The sequence below is a fragment of the Macrotis lagotis genome, chromosome 4, assembly GCF_037893015.1.
Source record: "Macrotis lagotis isolate mMagLag1 chromosome 4, bilby.v1.9.chrom.fasta, whole genome shotgun sequence".
In the NCBI taxonomy this organism is placed as follows: Eukaryota; Metazoa; Chordata; class Mammalia; order Peramelemorphia; family Peramelidae; genus Macrotis; species Macrotis lagotis.
Genome location: NC_133661.1, coordinates 74,098,901 through 74,118,608, shown reverse-complemented (window position 1 = coordinate 74,118,608; position 19,708 = coordinate 74,098,901). Strand labels below are relative to the sequence as shown.

The 19,708-nt window shown below is 34.9% G+C and overlaps 1 protein-coding gene across 1 annotated transcript in view; it reads left to right on the top strand.

Moving 5' to 3' along the window:
- PARG (poly(ADP-ribose) glycohydrolase) overlaps positions 1-17,470 on the top strand; it is a 118,870-nt gene extending 101,400 nt beyond the window's left edge. Inside the window, exons 16-18 of the mRNA XM_074233141.1 lie at positions 896-1,001; positions 11,906-12,034; positions 12,976-17,470. Coding sequence (XP_074089242.1) covers positions 896-1,001; positions 11,906-12,034; positions 12,976-13,142 — 402 coding nt within the window. The 3' untranslated portion in view covers positions 13,143-17,470. The remainder of the gene's footprint in view (positions 1-895; positions 1,002-11,905; positions 12,035-12,975) is intronic.
- Positions 17,471-19,708: the final 2,238 nt, after the last annotated feature.

The window sequence follows — 19,708 nt, the reverse complement described above, 5'->3', positions numbered from 1 at the left end:
ACTATGTATTAGTGTCCCAGTTTTCCCACATCTTTTCCAACACTAATCATTTTCCTTTTTTTGTGATATTAGCCAATTTGATAGATGTGAAGTGGTACTTCAGAGTTGTTTAATTTGAATTTCTCTAATCAAATGTGATTTAAAGCATTTCAGATTGTGCATTTCTTAAACACACACCTTCATATTTGACTGGGTGCTTAACTCCTGTGGAGAGGTATAGTAGTGAGCCTCATCTTTGAGAAACACGGACCTCTTAAAGGATTTCTAGCAAGTATCTTTCTAATAAGTAAAGGTAATTTATATTTTATACAGTCGTTTCAGTCCTATCTGACTCTTTGTGACCCCATTTAGGGTTTTCTTGGCAAAAATATTGGAGTGGTTTGCCATTTACTTCTGTAGCTCATTTTACAAGTGAGGAAACTGAAGCAGACAGAATTAGGTGACCTGATGAAGCTTCTTCATTTAAGGCCCAGCACACTGTATTCTTCAGTATCTAGATGCTTAAGACATTTTATAGATCTATCTTATTAACTCTTACTGGTAGAATTTATAATTACAATTACAATTATTTATAATAACTGGTAGAATTTACAAATCATTTCTATTTTTTTTGTTTCAGCATAAGAAATTTAGTTCTTAATGATTCAAGGATTTGCTTTGCTTTTTATGAAGGCAAGTTGGTGACAGAATCTGAAGTATAACTAAGTATAACTAAGAATAAGCTTGTATTTTTATTCTTAGTGTATTTCAGTGAATTTCTACTTTGAACTATATTTTCTAACTTTCTCAGAAAAGGAATAAGTTAAAAAACCCCAGAAGCATGGCTTTAGCATTACAAAAGCATTATATCAGAATACTTGTACTCACATATTGCATAATTCTTGTTTTCTTATAGGCTTACTGTGGTTTCTTCCGACCTGGAGTTTCTTCTGAGAATCTTTCAGCAGTAGCTACAGGAAACTGGGGGTGTGGTGCTTTTGGGGGTGATGCTAGATTAAAAGGTGAGTGAAAAGAAAAGAATGATATAATATATATATGTGTGTATATGTATATGTTGTTTGGGTCAGAAGTTAATTCATTCCTACAATATCTCCTTTTTTAATTATGAATTTAGATATTATCAAAGAATACTTCAAAATACAAAGATTTTATATGAAAAAACATTCTAAAGTTTTTAAAAATAATCTATAGTAACTTTAACATTAATAACAAAATTTCCTTTTTGTACCCTGTTGTAATTTCATTTTGTTTTTCTTCTGAGTGTTTTTTAATCTTTAATGGTGATCACCCCCTCCCCCTTTTTATTTTATATTTCCATCATTACCCATTAATTCATCACCTAAAAAAAATCCAAAAATGTATCTAGAAGCTTTCTCTGTGGCAAATAAGTATAGTCAAAGCAAAGCAAGTCAATACATTGACCATGTATAAAAGTGTGTGTTTCATTCTGTACTTCTATTCTGTCACTTTCTTGCCAAGAAATGTGTGAGGTATACTTAGACTCAGTCTTTTAAAATCATTATTGATTACTACTTTGTTAGAATTTTGAAGTCTTTAGAAATCATAGAGTATCTCTTCTTTTAAAGAAAATTGGATTATTCACAGGTTTATGGTACACAAAACCAACTGAGTAAGAAAATATGACTTGCTCAAGAAAGTACAGTGAGTCAGACTTTGATATTTGTATTTCTCTACTGGCCTTCATTAAGACAGAAAGACTGAGAAAAGTAAGCTGTTGAGTAGGAGTATTGCATTACATACATGTGTATGTTAGCTCTGTCCTTTAGCATAATCTTTTAAATAGTCAATTCTTTGGTAGTGCAAGAATAATTTCTTTTATTATATAATCCTTCAGGTGACCAGATTTTTGTTATACAGATAGAACCCTATTCACCTGATTAGTCAGTTACCCTTTAACAAACCAGAATGGTTCTGTACACCAAGCTAAGTTCCTGACTTTTACTCACCCCCCCCCCCTTTCATCCATATCTTAGAATTGTTACACATATCATCATTCAGAATGTTCTGGACTAGAAGACCCAGAATTCTGAGATTCCTTTATTTGATCTGAACCTTTTAGTTCTTCCATATCTTTGTATACTTCACATGACAAAATAATAATAACAACAATAGCTGTTATATAACATTTTAAAGTTGACAGGGGGCTATATACAATAGCTTATTAATATATTATGTATTCATTATAATATACATATAATCCGTTTCAATTTCATTACAACCTTTTCAGATACTGAATAAGGAAACTTAGGCTGAGAAGAGCCTAAGTGACTAGTCTATGGTCACATCTATCTTGAATCAAGTCTTCCTGACTTCACAGCTTTTTTGGGAATTCCTGCCCTCGCCCTGCCATCTTGACTCAAGTCTTCCTGATTTCAAATACAGAGCTCTCTCCTATACCAAAGTTACACCTTGTAACTTTGTTCTTTCCAGACCTTCATTCATTCTGGTCCTCCTTGCCTCCCTACTTCATCATTGGAGTTATCCAAGCTATTTGTGATCCCAGATAAGATGAAAATTGTCTTACCTAATCCTTTAATACATCTTATTCTCATGGTCATATGAGAAGAAGGCAGCCCTTTCTCAGTGGTCTCCTCACCATGTTGATAAAGGCCATTTTTGCTTAGAAGACTTATCTGTTCCCTTGGCACACTAAGCTTTCTCTTCTCCAGGTTAAACATTTCCATTTTTTTTTCCTGCTCACTCTCTTGAGGATGCATTGCAGCAGCATTGCATTTGTTCTGAATCCCTCTGACTGCAGAACTAGGAGCACATGTGGAGGTTGCACATTTCAACTTGATGTCAGAAGCAACTTCTGATAGTTTCAGTTGTCCCAAAGTAGATTGGGCTGCTGGGAAAGGGAGGGGGATTTCCCCTACCCAGATGTTCAAAGCTGGGTGATATCTTCCCAGGTGTAATGTAAAATGAATTTGTTTAAGCTTGTGATGGACAGGCTAGCTTTTGAGGCCAGACCCCTTTTAAGTGCTAGACTTTGAGATTCTGTGAGAAACTGTTTGATTATATATATGGGAAACAGAAGGGGTGAAAAATCTTAGTAACTTGGATACCTTTTTAAGTTATCCTTCAAAGGATGAACAGTAGTGAAAGTATTTTTTGAAGTAGGCTATTTGTTAGAAAAAAATCATTGCAATGTGGACTATCTGCCAGGAAGTGGGAATAGTGTTATTATTTAGTCATTTGTTTTATTGATTATAGTGAGATTTACCTTTGTTTATTTTGACCACAAACTGTTTGAATGATCTGTGTATCCTTTAGTCATTTTGGTGTCATCTTCAAATTCTGGGATCCTGCCAAGTTTAATTGTATTTTTGTATTAACAGATAATTTTTAAAATTCAACAATATTTTAAAAACATATAGTAATTTTGTTTATCTTTTGAAAGTGAAAAATGCAGTTCCTGATTTTCAGTCTATCTGATTCATTCTTTATCTTCTGAGATTATTTTAGGGAGTCTATTTTCTACTCTGAGCTTATTGATTTTATGACACCCACTTTTTTCCTGTTTTGCACTAAGTAAAATGGATGACCAGGCTTATGTCATCAATCCCCAAATCCAGATCTGCACGCTCCTGGCCATATTTGATTGTCACCTCAAGAATTTTTTATATGTCTGCATAAGATCTCATTCTTAATTGCTATTCTCCACTGTATATAACCTTCAAAAAAATCAGTTAATGTCTCAATTCAGAACTAAATTTTGTTATCATAACTACCTTATAAATCAGATTGAAACTTTTCACATATTCATCTCCTTAATCTTTTATATGTAGCCATTCATCACTAGCTAATTGCTTTCTCAGTGTTCCTTATACCCATCCTTTCCTCTTCTTTCCTTCTACGATACTAATTAAGACTTTTATCAGTGTAGTAAATAAGCTTTTAGTTGTCTTTTGTCCCCCTAAGTTCTCCTTTGGTAGAGTCAGATTGATTTTCCTTAATACTTCTTTCATCTTTTTTTGCAAGGCAAGTGACTTGCCCTAGATCACATAACTAGGTAATTATTGTCTGAGGCTGAATTTGAACTCAGAACCTCCTATCTCCAGGGCCAATGCTCCTTTTTATGGAAAATTCTTTGCAAACAATGTGCTACCTACTATTTGTCTGTCTAATTTAACCTCTTTGGTCTTAATTTTTAATCCTTACCCTCATGTCCTCGTCCTCTCTCTCTCTCTCTCTCTCTCTCTCTCTCTGTAGTACATACCTTGTTCCATAGTATATGGGACTCACTGTCCCATAAATGTTCCATGCTTATTCCTGACTATATATCTTCTGTTATGTTCCCCTTGCCTGGCATGCCCTCGGCTATTTCCTGTGCCTATCTATATTTTATCTGCTCTCCAAGGCAACCTGAGGTTTTTCCTCCTCCATGAACCTTAACTCAACTTCCAGTCCTTGTTGGTCTTTCCTGTCTATGAATTCTTAATGGATTTAGAGTCTGTACCACATGATTCAGAACATTAATAGAATTTTGTGTTATTTTTCCCATGTGGATGTTAATGTTCTCTCCCCTTCAGTAGGAATTATGTTTTATATTTGTTTTTCTTTTAATTTGCCACAATACCTAGTATGGTACTAAGTCCCCAATAAATATTTATTCATAGATTGACATATTTTGCTTTTACAATTTCTCTCCTTTCTGCCATTGGTCACATCATTCCACAAAGTCCTTCACTCATGTCCTTCTCTAGTACCTTGTCCTAGAGTGGATGTTGCTTTGGGCCCTTGAAGGACAAATTGGTGGCAGATAAGTGTTGGCATGTCCAGGATAGGCTTTGAACATGGGCTCATCAAATGACACCTCGTATCTACCTGTCTTTGGAGAAGTTCTTCACCATAAAACTGGCCACTGACAGATGCTATTTTTAGGCCATACTATCTTATAAAGCTTTTTGGAAATAAAGATTATCAAGCAGCAGCAAGTATTGTAAAAGAGTACTCACACTGATAAAATTGTAGATCTTTAGATATATTAAAGAAGTTCACTCTAAGTGACATGGCTCTCCTACCACTTCACAGTGAAGAAGCTGTGTGTGTGTGTGTGTGTGTAGATATACACATATACATACACCTGAACCTTCCTTTAATCAGATTTTGACACATTTATATTGAAAAAATTGGGTTTCAATAATCTGTTTAGAAGCATTCAGGTAACTTTATCCCAGGGGACCATAATTAGCCACAGTTTATTACTTCTAGACAGTTATACCCATTTTAGGAGAGCATATCTTGAAATCTACTGAAGAATCAATTTCTTGGATTTTTTTTTAAACCGTAAGAAAACTGCTGATTAGGATAATAAGGATTTATTTAGAATCATAGTTTGATAAGTTAGAATATTCTTTTAAATGTGAATTGATTACTGTTCATTTGATCCTACTTTCAGTAGTCAGCAGCTGATTGTATTTGGACTACTTATATTCCCTAAAGGTTATGAGTTCATGGATATTTGTGAAAATCATTCACATGTTACCTTTAAAAACGTGTTATTTATAATCAGTATTGTTCTGACCTATGGAAACCACTTGTCTTGAGATAATTAAATTAAAGAAATCAGATTCTTCAGTATCAAGGGATCTCTAGAACTGAGCTGTTTTATTTTAGTACCTCTTGGTGGCAGTTTGGTATTTTGCATATTAATATAGTTAAAACATATCTATATCTTTTTGTACAAGGGATGCATTTACAGTAACAAATATTTATTCTGACTGATATTGGTGAAAATTAATGGGAAAATTAGGTTTTGGGGATGTGATATTATTGGAGTCTTTAAAAAGTTTACTTTTGGATTGGAGGGACAGGAAGAAGGTTGGAAGTTTATTATAATATAAATTTTTTTTATGGTAGAACACAAAACAATTTTAAAAAGAAACACATAGCAACCAAAAGTAGCTCCTCCAATTTCAATCATTCTTCTCAAATAATGTGTCAAGATACAGGAGAGTTTGATTACTGAGAAAGGTGGCATATTGTTCTTTTGGACTCGATCACACTAAAACTAATAGTAAATTACATACTGAAGAGGAAAATATATAACCCAGGTTTGATTCTATCACATTGAGTATCCTCCTAGCAGCCTAGGAAATTGTAGACTCAGGTGTTACAGAATCCCTTTTTTGAAAACAAATGAAATATAAGTAAGCAGGTAGAGAGAGAATAAAAATTATTTGAGTTAAAAAAAACAACTTTCAACTGTTTGTTGAAGAACCATAAATGAATGCCAAAAATTGAATATTTTAAAAGTTCGTTTTACTCCTCTCCCTTATCTGTGATCCCAGATTAGTATGTGGTAACGATTACATGGCCAGGGAAACCAGAAAGTAGAGAAGAATGTATTCTCTAAGCTTGATATATTCTGGATTTTCTTTGAGAGTTATGGTGCCTTTGTCTTGTGAGACAACCTGTGGCAGAGCTAATTCCCACCATGAAGTAGCACCAAAAGTTTTTGGTGTATTTTCAGTCATATTTTCACATATTTTATTATAGACTTTTAGAACTGGTAGGAGAAGCTCTTGACTAGAAGTTGTTTTTTTTTTTAAAGATTTTATTTGAATTTCACTATTTTTCCCCTGATCTTACTTCCCTCCCCCCGCCCCCCCAAGGCAATTTGTCAGTCTTTACATTGTTTCCATGGTATACATTGTTCCAAACTGAATGTGATGAGAGAGAAATCATATCCTTAAGGAAGAAACATATATAAGAGATAGCAAGATCAGAAAGTAAGATATCAGTTTTTTTTTCTAAATTTAAGGTAATTGTCCTTGGTCTTTGTTCAAACTCCACAGTTCTTTCTCTGGATACAGATGGTATTCTCTATTGCAGAGAGCCCCAAATTTTGACTAGAAGTTGTTCCGGAGGATAGCCTGGGATTCAGAAGTAACTGACAATTCCTTATTTTAGGATTTAGAACTTGAATCTTAGAGACTATTTAGGCCTACCCTCTTAATTTATAGATGAGTAACCTGAGACCCTGAATGATTAAAGGGCTTACCCAACGTCATACAAATTATAGTTGCAGAGACCAGATTAAAATTTAGAGCCCTGATTCTAAACACAGCCTCTTTTCACTCTATAGGTAGAGCAATCATGTTTGTGTAGTCCTTCCAAATATTGTCATATTTTTGTTCATTTTATTCAAATAAGAAAAACATTTATAAGTATTCTTGGCCTATCATACAAAAAGGACTACAGCTGGAGTAAAGTGACACCAGGAGTCAAAAATCATAGCAAGACATGAGCCTTGCGCACAACTAGCTTAATCTCAGGCGGGGGGTAGGTATGTATTACATATGGTAATAACTGTTAGAGAGCAAGCTAGGTGGGCTCAAGAGAACATTGTAAGCCAAATCACATTTGTGAGAAGTAAGCATTACATGTTCATGGGGTAGTGACATTTGTCTGATCAGAGAAATTGAGTTTAATTTTAAACATGTTAAGTTTATAGAAATTATAGAATGCCCATTCTACGGTTAGAGGTATGTAATCTATTTTTTGTATGGGATCTTAGGGTCTAGATTTGGGAGTTGCCTTCATAGAGAAGGGAGTTGGATGCTATAAGAGAGAATACTATGTGCAGGGAAGTGAATGTACAAAGAAATGTGTAGAGAATTAAGGACTGACTGAACCTTGAGAGCATCAGAAAATAATTGAGGGAGGAATAAAAGTAGAATTAAAAAAGCACTAGTCAAAAAGGTAAGAGATTAAAGTGGAACAGAGGAAAAATTATTTTTCATATATATGTATTTAAAATATATATATATTCAGGTATGTTGTTTATGTATATGCCTATATCCGTGTGTGTGTCTTTGTCTGTGTCTGTGTGTCTGTCTGTCTCCATCCATCCATTCTCCTATTTATCCATCCACATCAATCCTAAAAAGGTTAGAGAGGTCACAGAAAGTGAGATATGAGAAAAGACTAAACTAAAAATCAATCTTTGAGAACTTTCAAGGGCATTTTTTTTATATCCCTGGTGTATGCATATGGATCATTTAAATAATCATACCATTATAAAATTAGTGTATGATATAGTTAACTTTCTGTATCAATGACTAAATGTTGATATTCCTAAAGCAGAGACTTGTTTTGATCTGCTTCCCTTTATTGTTTCATTCATCTTTAAGTGCATTCATTGCAAAAAAGAGACTAAGTGGTTTTTAATTAGTCATGTATACTTGTTTGTTTGTTTTTTTTTTTACAGATCAAAATTTCTGCCAAGAAGAAAATTAAAACCCAACTCCCTGTAGTTTGAATTAAATAATTCCTTTGGCATTTAGACATGCTTGAAGTTAGAATCTGATGCTTTTATATTGTTTCTTGGACCCAGTCCACACACCACAAGCCCTTTGCTATATTGAAGATTCATTTTCTTTTCCAACCAGAGAAGCAAAAGAGATCATTTAAATGTCCAGACAGAATTCTTGAGAGCTGTGGAGAATTTTTACTTTATTTTATTTTATTTTTTTTAGATATTGAAAGCCTGAGGGACATTATTGTATTTTAAAGTACTCTTTAAACTATTATTATTAAGTTATTATAATTAAACTTTTGGAACAATTTTCTTTCTGAAAATCTCATGTCATTTTCATATTTTTACCTTTTTTATATATTCAGGGGAGTAAAGTTGTTTTAAAGCTTGAAAATGATTGATGGGAGAGTTTTAATATGTTTGATTTAAATTTCCAGTTTAGTACCCACATGAGTGGGTTAGCATTTTATATTTTTGTGTGTGTGTTTGTGTGTGTTTATTTTTTTATTTTTTTATTTAGCCTTATCCTTGTCATTTTCTTCTAAAATTCAATTAGTTCTTAGAACCCCAGCCACTTCAGGTTCCCTTAAGTTGGGTTTCTATAAGGACCCACAGTGCAGAACTATCCTGTTAAGGTCTCTTGGTGGAGGATGGTAGTAGGTTTAACATTAGAATACCGTAGTCCAAATATTAGCTGTAGCATATAATCTCTCTGAGCCTCACTTTCCTCATCTGTAGAACAAAAATACAGATAATACTTGCAGCAGATATCTCAGACACTGTGAGACAAGTTCTTTGTAAACCTTAAAGTAATATATAAATAGAAATTGTTAGTATAAACCTCATTTTTTTTTCCTGTCAAGTGAGAATGATACTTGGATTAACTTTAGCTGACATTTTTACAGCACTTTGAAGACATAGAGTATTTTACATATCTCATTTGATCACACGACTCTATGAAGTATATACTAGTATTGTCCTCATTTTACAGATGAGGAAACTGAAACTGAGAGAAATTACTTTCCAGGGTTAAGTTAAGATTTGAATTAAAGTCTTTCTGCCTCCAAGTCCAGCACTTTATTTCACTTCCTCATAGGGTTGTTGTAAAGGTCAAATGAGATGATGTATATAATCATTTTGTCATAGATGAGGGTGCTGTATAAATTATTATAAATTATTTTTAGAGCTATACCTGGATAGAAATGAACAACAGTTAGTCTTAACCTGTTTATATTCTTGATAGTTCCTTATTTTCCTGAATTACACATTGAGAATCAACATGAAATACACAGTAGAAAAGATCATAATTTTGAAGGTCTGAGTTCAGTTCCAGCTTTGTCACTTCCTACCTGTGTTACCTTGTGCAAGTCCCTTCTCTCTGTAATTTCAATTTCCTCATATGTTTAAAAAGGGGAAAAAAGGCATGATGATTTCTCATTCCAAGCTCTAAATCTATACTCTTATAAAATTGGAAATTCAAAATTGTTTCTAACTTGGATAGCTGAATCTATAAAGGTCTTTTATTTATTAATGACATATATAGTCAAGTTTTCACATTCTCACTTAAAGGTAATAAATAATATGCCATGTTTGCAAGCACTAGAGATTCATTAACTTCAGTTTTAATATGTAGAATAGCTTAATTTGGCACCTTTAAAAATGGGTTTACTGAAGCTTTAATAGGTAAGTTGGTTAAGTAGTTTTAATTAAAACATCATCTCTCTTGAGATAAATTACTCCAACACTTAGGAGATTAATGAATTCCAGTTATGGCACCCGGCACAGATACTTGAGAAATGTTAATTGATGAAATTGACTATATCCTTCGATAGTATTTAGAACTGTAATCATGATGAAATGTCAGGTTCTTGCTTGACCTAGGGTATATTGAATTGGATTCTGTCTCTTAGATGTTTTTAAAACTGTTTTAACTCTTATTTAACCTATTTGTTATATAAATTTCTTTTCCCTTTCCTGAGGACAAAGATGTGTCTAGCATGACAACCTGTAATGTGAACATGTTCAATGTTTTTAAGTGACTTTGTTATTTGAGGAATCAGTGGTTTTATTGGTGGACATGCTTCCTCTATTGATCTTAGCTAATGTCTTGGTGAATTGCTACAGCTGAAAAAGCTCTTCCCCTTCCTGTCAGTTTGTTGATAATGAAACTTCTTTGAAATTATCTAAGCAAATTCTTGGCTGGTTGAGGCTCACAGTCCTTCTACAGTCAGAACTTGTGTTCTTTTGGCACAGTCTTCAGATACCCCTTGAATCACTTCTACTTTCAATAAAGTGCAAGAGGGTTTTTAATTAGTCTTTTTTGAGTTTAGCTTTGTAAAGGATCTTGGTTCTAGAAAAGTTAGCATGATACAGAGTAAAAATTAAGTGGGACCAAGAGAACAATATTCACAATATTTATGGCAAGTTAAACGAAGAGTTGACTAAAATGTGAGTTGAAAGTTTGAATGTGAGTAATGAAATGTTGAAATGTGAGTAATGAAAGTTGAAATGTGAGTAATGAAAAAAAAAAAAACAAAGAAGCGCCTAAAGAATAGATAGTGAAATATGCTACCTCCTTCACAGTAGAAAACCAGTCTAGATATTGTCGGACATGTTCCTTTATTGGATATTTTTTGATTAATTGGTTTCTTTGGCACAAGAGGGTTTAATCTTGAGGGAGCAGATGGAAAATATTTGCAATATAAAAAAATTATCAATAAAGTTTTTTAATTTTTAAAAATGGGAATACAAGTTTCATTGATTTACTTGTCTATTGAGTTTTATCAGTACCTCTTCACTAAATCCATTAGCTAGGAAAATCCAGTTTTATTGTCATTGAAAGACCAGTGGCTAAGTTTAATGTAAAATGTCATCTGTCTTTGAGAATAACGTAATTCAGGCAATACGACAGTTGTTTTAGCTTCTGGATTGTGTAATGAAGTGCACCCTTTTATTTTTTGTTGTTGCTTCTTACCATGACATATTCTTAATAATGAATGATAGTAAGACATTTCCATAGCATTGAATATTTGCTTGCTTGATCTTCCCATTAGCCCTAGAAGGTAAATACATTTTTTTAGGGTTTTTTTTTTTGCAAGGCAAATTGGGTTAAGTGGCTTGCCCAAGGCCACACAGCTAGGTAATTATTAAGTGTCTGAGGCCAGATTTGAACCCAGCTTCTCCTGACTCCAAGGCCGGTGCTTTATCCACTATGCCACCTAGCCACCCTGTAAATACATTTTTATAGTGAATTGACTATCCTCATTTTACAGATTAGGAAACTGAGGCTCGGTTTAAATGACTTGCCCAGGGTCACATAGCTGAGAAATATAGGAAACAGGCTTCAGGCTTAGGTATTGCCTGATTCTGGGTTCAATGATCACTACATTATTTTTGTGTTCTTAAAAAAAAAATATATGTGAACAATTACAGCATTGAGAAATTTTTTTTCACTCAGCACAATTCATAATTTCAAATGATTTGTGCAGTAAGACTTTAAGCTAGTATTGTTGCTTACTAGCTATATGTAATATAACTGGTTTTAAAAAGTGAGAGATACATTGGTATGTATTAACATACTGTGGATTTGTGATTGGTATCGTTTCCTCTTTGCTTATTAAGCCTTAATACAGATACTGGCAGCAGCTGCAGCTGAGCGAGATGTGGCTTATTTCACCTTTGGGGATTCAGAATTGATGAGAGATATTTATAGCATGCACACCTTTCTTACTGAAAGAGGACAGACAGTTGGTAAGTACATGGTAATCTCATCTCTTCTTTAGAAGAAATGTTCACTAAACCTAGTTGAATGTCACAGGTAGGAAGGGAAAGAATTTATTTGGGAAAGAAAGTCAAAAGCAAGAGTAAGTATGAAATTTCTGGTTTTGGTTGCAGTGTTTCAGTTTGCCAGTATAACTGTCTCTACAACTTAAGACATTGAATAAACATAGTATGACTAATTCTTGTTAAAATGCCTTGAATTTGATGGCACTATTCATTCCCTCGTTTATGTTTGTTAAAACTAATAGAAAAAGGGAACAGTTTAGCTAAATGTAGATAGGTAGATATCCTCTGAGTCCTGTTTATTAGGTATAGCAAAACGTTCATTGTTTACAGATGGTTAGGTGGTTTTCACACAGGGATATCACACAGCTAGGTGGCACAGTGAATAAAACACTGGCCTTGGAATCAGGAGGATGGGAGTTCGAATCCCACCTTGGTAATTGATACTTACTAGCTGTGTGACCTTGGGCAAGTCACTTCACCCTGACTGCCTCACATCCAGGGCCATCTCTAGTCATCCTGACCCACATGTGGCTACTGGATCCAGATGGCTCTAGAGGAGAAAGTGAGGCTGCTGACTTAGCACAGCCCCTCCTCACTGTACTCCCATTCATGTGCTTGTCATGGCATCTCCTCCCTGATGTTGTAGTCTTCTTTGAGAATGAAGGACAAAACATTATCACACTTGCTATGTTTCCATTATTTTGTACCTGAACACTTGAGGTTATGAGGTAAAGACAAAAGAGTTTTTAAAACATTTTATTTTATGTAAGATTATTTTGCAAGCATGTGGAAAAGATGTATTTCTTAGAACCAAATTGTAGAATGTTATGTTTTGATTTTCATAAGACTGTAGGGGTACTTTTGTAGGTTTTTTATGTTAAATAGTCTGACTCTTTATTTTCTAGGGCAAGTTTATAAGCTGCTGCTCCGGTATTACAATGAAGAATGCAAAAGCTGTTCAAGCTCAGGACCAGATGTTAAGCTTTATCCTTTCATTTACAGTATCATTGACTCCTATGCAGATACCACCGACCACAATGGGAAAAGGACAGGATTCCGTGGATTGGAATAAATGGAACTCCTCAGTCATTGTGGATCCTTTCTTCCCCATCTTCCCTGTTCTTCCAGTATGCTGTTTGAATTGCTGGGTGTAATATATGAACTGGCTTAACTTAATGTAATTGTGTATATAATCTTGCATTTGTAATCCAGTATGCTGTCTCATTTTGGAGAGAGAAGATTTTTCAGGTTGTCTGTTTAAACCACTTCCATCTTGATTTAGAATCAGTATTGTTAAGTATAATTTTATTTTATTGTTCTTATTCATCAGCATATTTCAATCCATATTCTATAGTCTCCACAGTTCATCAAATTTCTTGCCAGAAACCTGTAAAAGGTTATTCTTAATTCTTCAGTTTTCTTGTCTGATGCCTATAAATCACACAAATTGCCTCTGTAGCTAAGTGAGTATCCAGGTGTTCTGTTTAAAAGCCTTGTAGTTGTTTTTTATTGACCATGCTCACAAATACTACTTTCTCTTTTCATCTCAAACTCAAAGTTAATGTGGTTGCATTATTTGAGTTTTTGAAAATAAAGAGTATCATTCTAATTTTACACACGCGTGCGCACACACACCCCTACACCTCAACATTTTTATATATGTGTATATACATATTTGTATATGTGTGTATGCACACACACATATATGGATATTGACACAAATATACATGTATACATTTTCACACATGTAGCACAGTAAAAATGTCCTGAGTTTAAATGTCTTCAATATAAAAATCATTATTTTTAAACATTTTGATGTAAAGTACCACCTACATCAACTTGTCTGTCCTTTTCTAAATTTTATTTTTAAATATATTTCATGTCCTTTTAAAAATACATTTTACTTTATAATATTTTTGAAATCCTACAAAGATGGAGGAAAATACAAAAGAGGTCTGTGTAAAACAAATATAGATTTGAATGCATTGAAGCTTTTAAAAAACTAGGATCAATATATGCAGTTAGTGGTGGGTGAAGAAGTGTATATAGCAAGAAGTGGGAACTAGGACTTCAAGCTAATTTATCTTTATTGAAATCACTCTGGTATTTTGGGAATGTATTGTTAATAGATTATCAGTGACATATCATATAGAAGCTATTCTCTCTCTCATAGCTTTATTTTCTTCATAGACTCCAGTATGCTTATTTTGTGTCCACAAAAGGTAAATGAAACTGGAGTGACAGAAAATTACTAGGCTTGGGTTTTATCAGGGACTGTCTTCTTTTTCTTAGCTATAGGTAGATGACATACAACTGGAAACTACCTGTGAAAAGCTACTACTCTTCAGGAAATTGGAGAGAAGAATTATATTAGTGACTTGTTATAACATCCACAATTTAAGCTGAAAAATATGTGACCAGGTTTTCAAGGAAGTTCTGGAACATAACCAGACTGTAAAAACTGGTTTGTGGTCAATTAGTAGGAAGTGTTGTCAAGGTCAAGTGATATTTGAAAGCATTTATGGACCGCAAATGTTAGAACCTGAAAGAACTTAGATCTGATTTAGTTAAACATTCACTTTAGAGCTGGAGAGACAAGACAAGGCTTGTTGAAGTTCTGTATTTTGCTGAAAATCACTTAGCAAAGTAGTGGCAGAGCTCAGGACAGGCCCATATATACTTATCTCAGTCTGTGACTCTCCCTTCTTTGACTATTTCATTAGGACTGCTGTTCTACTAGATTTTTGTTGTGCTGATATTGTACCATTTCCCCTATTAGGATCCCCAGGCAAGTCTCTAAGACTGTAAGATTTACAGATGAGTTCCTAATCTGCATCAGTAAAGGAGATTTTCATACCAGGAGTTTCCCATGCTGATGAAATCACAAATATGGACCAAAAATGTGGTTAAAAATAGTTGGCTCATTAGCTAAAGCCTGGATTTATTTTTATATATCTACCCCACATAATAACTAATTTTATTTTTTGAGTAATAATCTATTATTTTAACCAGTCCTCCTCATAAGGTTTCAAATTATTGCCATTATATCAATAGATTCCTCACTGAAGCAACTCTAGGTCTATTTCCTGGCTGGGTAGTTCGGTTTTCTTGAACTCTGCCCCTATGTAATCTTTCATCTGGAGGAGTATTTTCATGGAGCCAATTTAACATTAGCCATCAGTATGATGATATTTTGCATTTGTTGGTACACATATGTTTGGCTGTAGCTTTTATCACAACAGCCTGAGATACTGTTCATTTTAACTTTAACTTAGCCTAGGGCTAAGTTGTTAGAATCTTCCACCTTCATTTCCAGCCCACTTAGGACCTTGGCCTAGTAATCATAGTTAAATTTTTTTTCTTATCTCTATATCAATGACAAGTAGACTTGTCTTCAAATCAAAGGGGACTTCAGTACATAATACAGTATAGAAGTTCACAAACCCAACTGAATGTTCCTGGATTTGATGGTCTTCCAAATGAGCCCTCATTTCACTATTTCTTGGTGCTGAGCTAGGGAAATAGTAGTGTCATCTCTTCCTTCCAAGTTAGTTCCTTTTTCTCAAGTGTAATAAGAATAGTACATTTAGATAGCATGGGAAAGAGAGAGCCATCATCATTAGATCAGTTTTTTCCTTAATGGCCTCTAGGCTATTCAGACCAGATTGAGATACTGAGACCTTTGTTATTCTTCATCCAGAATAGTACCTGAGCTAATAATGTTTTCTCTTTTCACTGGAGTATTCAATAATCAGAGGAGGAAAAATTGCTGTCTCAACTGTGAGATATTTATTGTCCTTTTATTTACTTAAACTAAAGCTAATGGTTTTCATTGTCATTTAATGGTGTCTGCTGTTTTTTTTTCTGTATGAGAATAAAGAGGTGTCTTACTTTATAACCATTCAGAATTCTGTAGTATATCACAAATATATTTCTGATATGAGGGGATGGCAAGAGGGAGAAGGAAAACTAAATTTGAATCAAAGTGCAAAAATAATATTCACGTTCTTCACTAAGTGCCTGACTGATTATTATTCATGAATGAGCATGGATAGGATTAGTTCAGACATCTTAAAGGGAATAAGCCTTCATCATTGAGATGATTTCAGCAGCACAACGCCAGATTAGTGGTTTGGAAAAGAAAAGAACCTTGACAGGAATTCTTTCTGACTCATCCATTTCTCACCAATTTTACTTTTTGGAGAAAATTAACATGCACTTAATTCCCATCTTTTCCTCCCTTCTCTCTAGCACTCTCTGTAGCCTTATGTAGGGAGGAATGTGCCAGAGCTGTTTGTTAAATGTTCAGTGTGTGCATTTACACCTTGGAAAGTGGCAAATGTTACAGACCAGACCTAAGAAAGCCAATGGGGGAAATAAAGGAGATTGACTTGAGAGCAAGCTGTGGGTACAGCCCTCCAGGCCCTCCCCCTCGCCCCTCCCAGCTGCTGGTTAGTATTGGCCAGCTCACAGGCCTCCAGCCACCTCAAATCTTCGTAATGTAAGGAATCAGAATTTTCTCCCATATCAAAGATATTTATGCATTTTTCACCTTTCAGCTAAGTGGAAGGAAAAAGAACTAGTCTGGAAGGCAGGAATTTAGCCAATAGTAAACAACCATTAAGGAAGTGCCTGCCATGGCCAGGCACTATGCTAGCAAGATGAATTACTTTATGTTGTACTTAATTGTCACAGGAAGCGATGAATAGAATTCATAGCTTAAAATTGCACAGAAACTTTTGGCATCATCTATTCTAAGTGCCAGTTTTCTTGGTTCTCCCACTCTTTATTTCAGTATTTGTCAAGCCATAAAGACTAACAGTTTACCAACAATAACAGCTAGATCTATATTTGTATCCATTTGACAAATCATTTTTTTCTGGAAATTTTTTCTAAATTCCTGCTTAAAGCATCATAATCATTTTTGTTTTGAGAATGGGAAGTGTCTAATGCTAATGTTTACATGATTTTTATAGGAAGACAATAAAGACATTCTGATCTCATTTTTACTACTTAATTTTTTGATTAAAGTTTGAAGTTGTGGGTGTGGGAGGGCAGAAATCTGGATATATAGGTTGTATGGGGTTTATCATCAGATATTGTGTAAGAATGCTCTGCTTGATCACTGAAGAAACATCAAAAGAAAAAAATTACCTGTCAAATTAAGAGACTTAAAAAAAAAGGTTGAATTGAAGTCCTGTATATTTCTTGAATTGGAAAGGTGTCATTTAAATTCCAACATTTGTCTGTGGGAATGCTTTCACTCTTTGATTTTCCTGAGCTTCATCCACTAGTCATAGAAGAGGATTTGAGGGAAGAAGGATTTAAAAAATAAAACAATTCAGACAAGCTGTCTGTAGACCTCAGCCAAAGGGCCTAAGTAGAAATATTTATGAATAAAATAGCTTGGGGTAACTATTAACTTTTCAGGTTAGGCTTATTGAAGCCATTTTTGTATGTTTGATCTTAAAACTGAAAATGTCTCTTATATTTATTTGGCCATTGATTTTGAAGACTAAATCACCTGACATAAAGAATGGACCATAGAAGACTTCAATCCTGTAACATGTCTAATTCTATAGTTCAGATATAGTTGAAACTCATGTTAATAGTTAAGATAGGAATTCCCTTTTTTCAGTTTCCTAGGCTAGGACTTATAAGATTCAGATGTCTTATGTTCTGAGACATTTTATTGAGACATTTGTATAAAATTAATTGTAGATTTGCTTTTGATATCCAGAAAATTATTTTTGCTCTGTCCTTGCGCATATAAGATTTATGATTTTTACCTTATCTTATTTCAGAGTTCTCAGCTGGTGTGTTGCAATATTGTGTGGCAACCCATGGAACCTACTGCTCAGTATTTTGGTGATGACTTATTGTGTATGCCCAACTTGTCCAATTTCTCCTCCTAAGAGCTATGCCCTTTGCTTCCCCCATTATTGCTCCTTTGCCAGGGAACTAAGCCTAGCACAGGAACAAACCTTCTACCACTTTTTCTGCTTGATTGACATCAGCTCCAAATTGAGTCCTGGAAGACAGCTGCTACTACTCTTGAGTGTAATAATTTAGTATCCTGTGGTTCAACTTCATACTCTCCCTACACAGCTAATCAGTTGTCCAGTCCTCTTTTTTACCCTCACAACAGTTTCAAGAAAGTCCTTTTCTGCCTGTGGCTTTTACCCGAATTCTAGCCTTCATCACATCTCACTTGATAACTATTCAAGTAGCTTCTTTTTTGACCTCCCTGCTTCATCTCTTTAATCCATCCTCCTAAGAGATTTCCTTCAAGTGCAGGTCTGATCATGTTACTCAAATTCCACTGGTTCCTTTTATCTTCAGGCTAAATACCAAAGAACTAAACAAATTCTCCCCCATAATCTGACCATTCTATCCTTATTATACATTAGTCTTCTTACTACTCTTTATGTCCACTTAAATTGACCTTAATATTCCTCATGCAAGGTCTCTATTTCCCATCTTTCCACTGACTACTGTTCCCCACACCTGAAAAACACTCCATCTCAGTACAGGGTCTTGTCTCCTATTTGTACCCTTAATCCCATCTGGGGTGGGGGGGTGGGGAGAGGAAGTCACCACATTCATCCACTCTCTAATCTTCAATCGCTGTTTCCCTGCCACCCACAAACAGCACTAGACATCCTCATCTCTATTTTCCTTTATTTCCTTCATAGCCAAACTTCTAGAAAAGATTGGCCTTGACTTCACTCATTTCTTTTTCAATGAGATATTTCACATTTTCTTCTAATTTTTCATTCTTTTGGTTTTGAAGTATTGATTCCTGATTTCTGGTAAATTCATCAATCTCCCTGAATTCTATTCTTTGTCTGAAGGATTTGTTCTCCTCAGAGAGTTTTCTTATCTCTTTTTCCATCTGGCCAATTTTACTTTTTAAAGCATTCTTCTCCTCAATAACTTTTTGAACTGTTGTATCCATTCCACCTAAGCTGGTTTTTAGCATGCTATTTTCTTCAGCATTTTTTTGGATTTCCTTGACTAAGCTGCTGACTTCATTTTCATATTTTTCCTGCATCTCTCTCCTTTCTTTTCCAAGTTTTTCTTCCAACTCCCTCATTTGATTTTCAAAGTCTTTTTTGAGCTCTGTCATAGCCTGAGCCCAATTTCTGTTTTTCTTGGAGTCTTTAGATGCAGGAGCTTGTGCTTCTTCATCTTCAGACTGAGTGTTTTGATCCTTCTTGGGCTCATATGCAAAATATTTCTCAATGGTCTTCCTCTTGTTTCTCTGCTTGCTCATTTTCCCATCCTGGGCCTGGTTTGGGAGTGCTTCCTGAGCTTTTGGGCACTCCCACAAGGGTCTCAGTGTGTGAGGCTCTGTCCTCCCTCCTGGTCTGTGAATGACCATATGCACCCCCGTCTCTGCCACGGGGCTGAGGTGGGGGGGGCCCTGTTGTTCTGTGGGGTGCGATCAGGATCTGAATGTGGTCAGAGCCCCAGAGTCCTGTTCCAGAGGCAGAGGACAGAGCTCTGCAGTCTCTCTTCATTCCCCTCAGCTCAATGGGCTCATGCCCTGGAGGCTCCTGCTTACGGGCTCAGCTTGCTTCTGTTCCTGATCTGGGCTGCCGAAAGACCAAGCTGCTCCCTGTGTGCCCTGAGGGC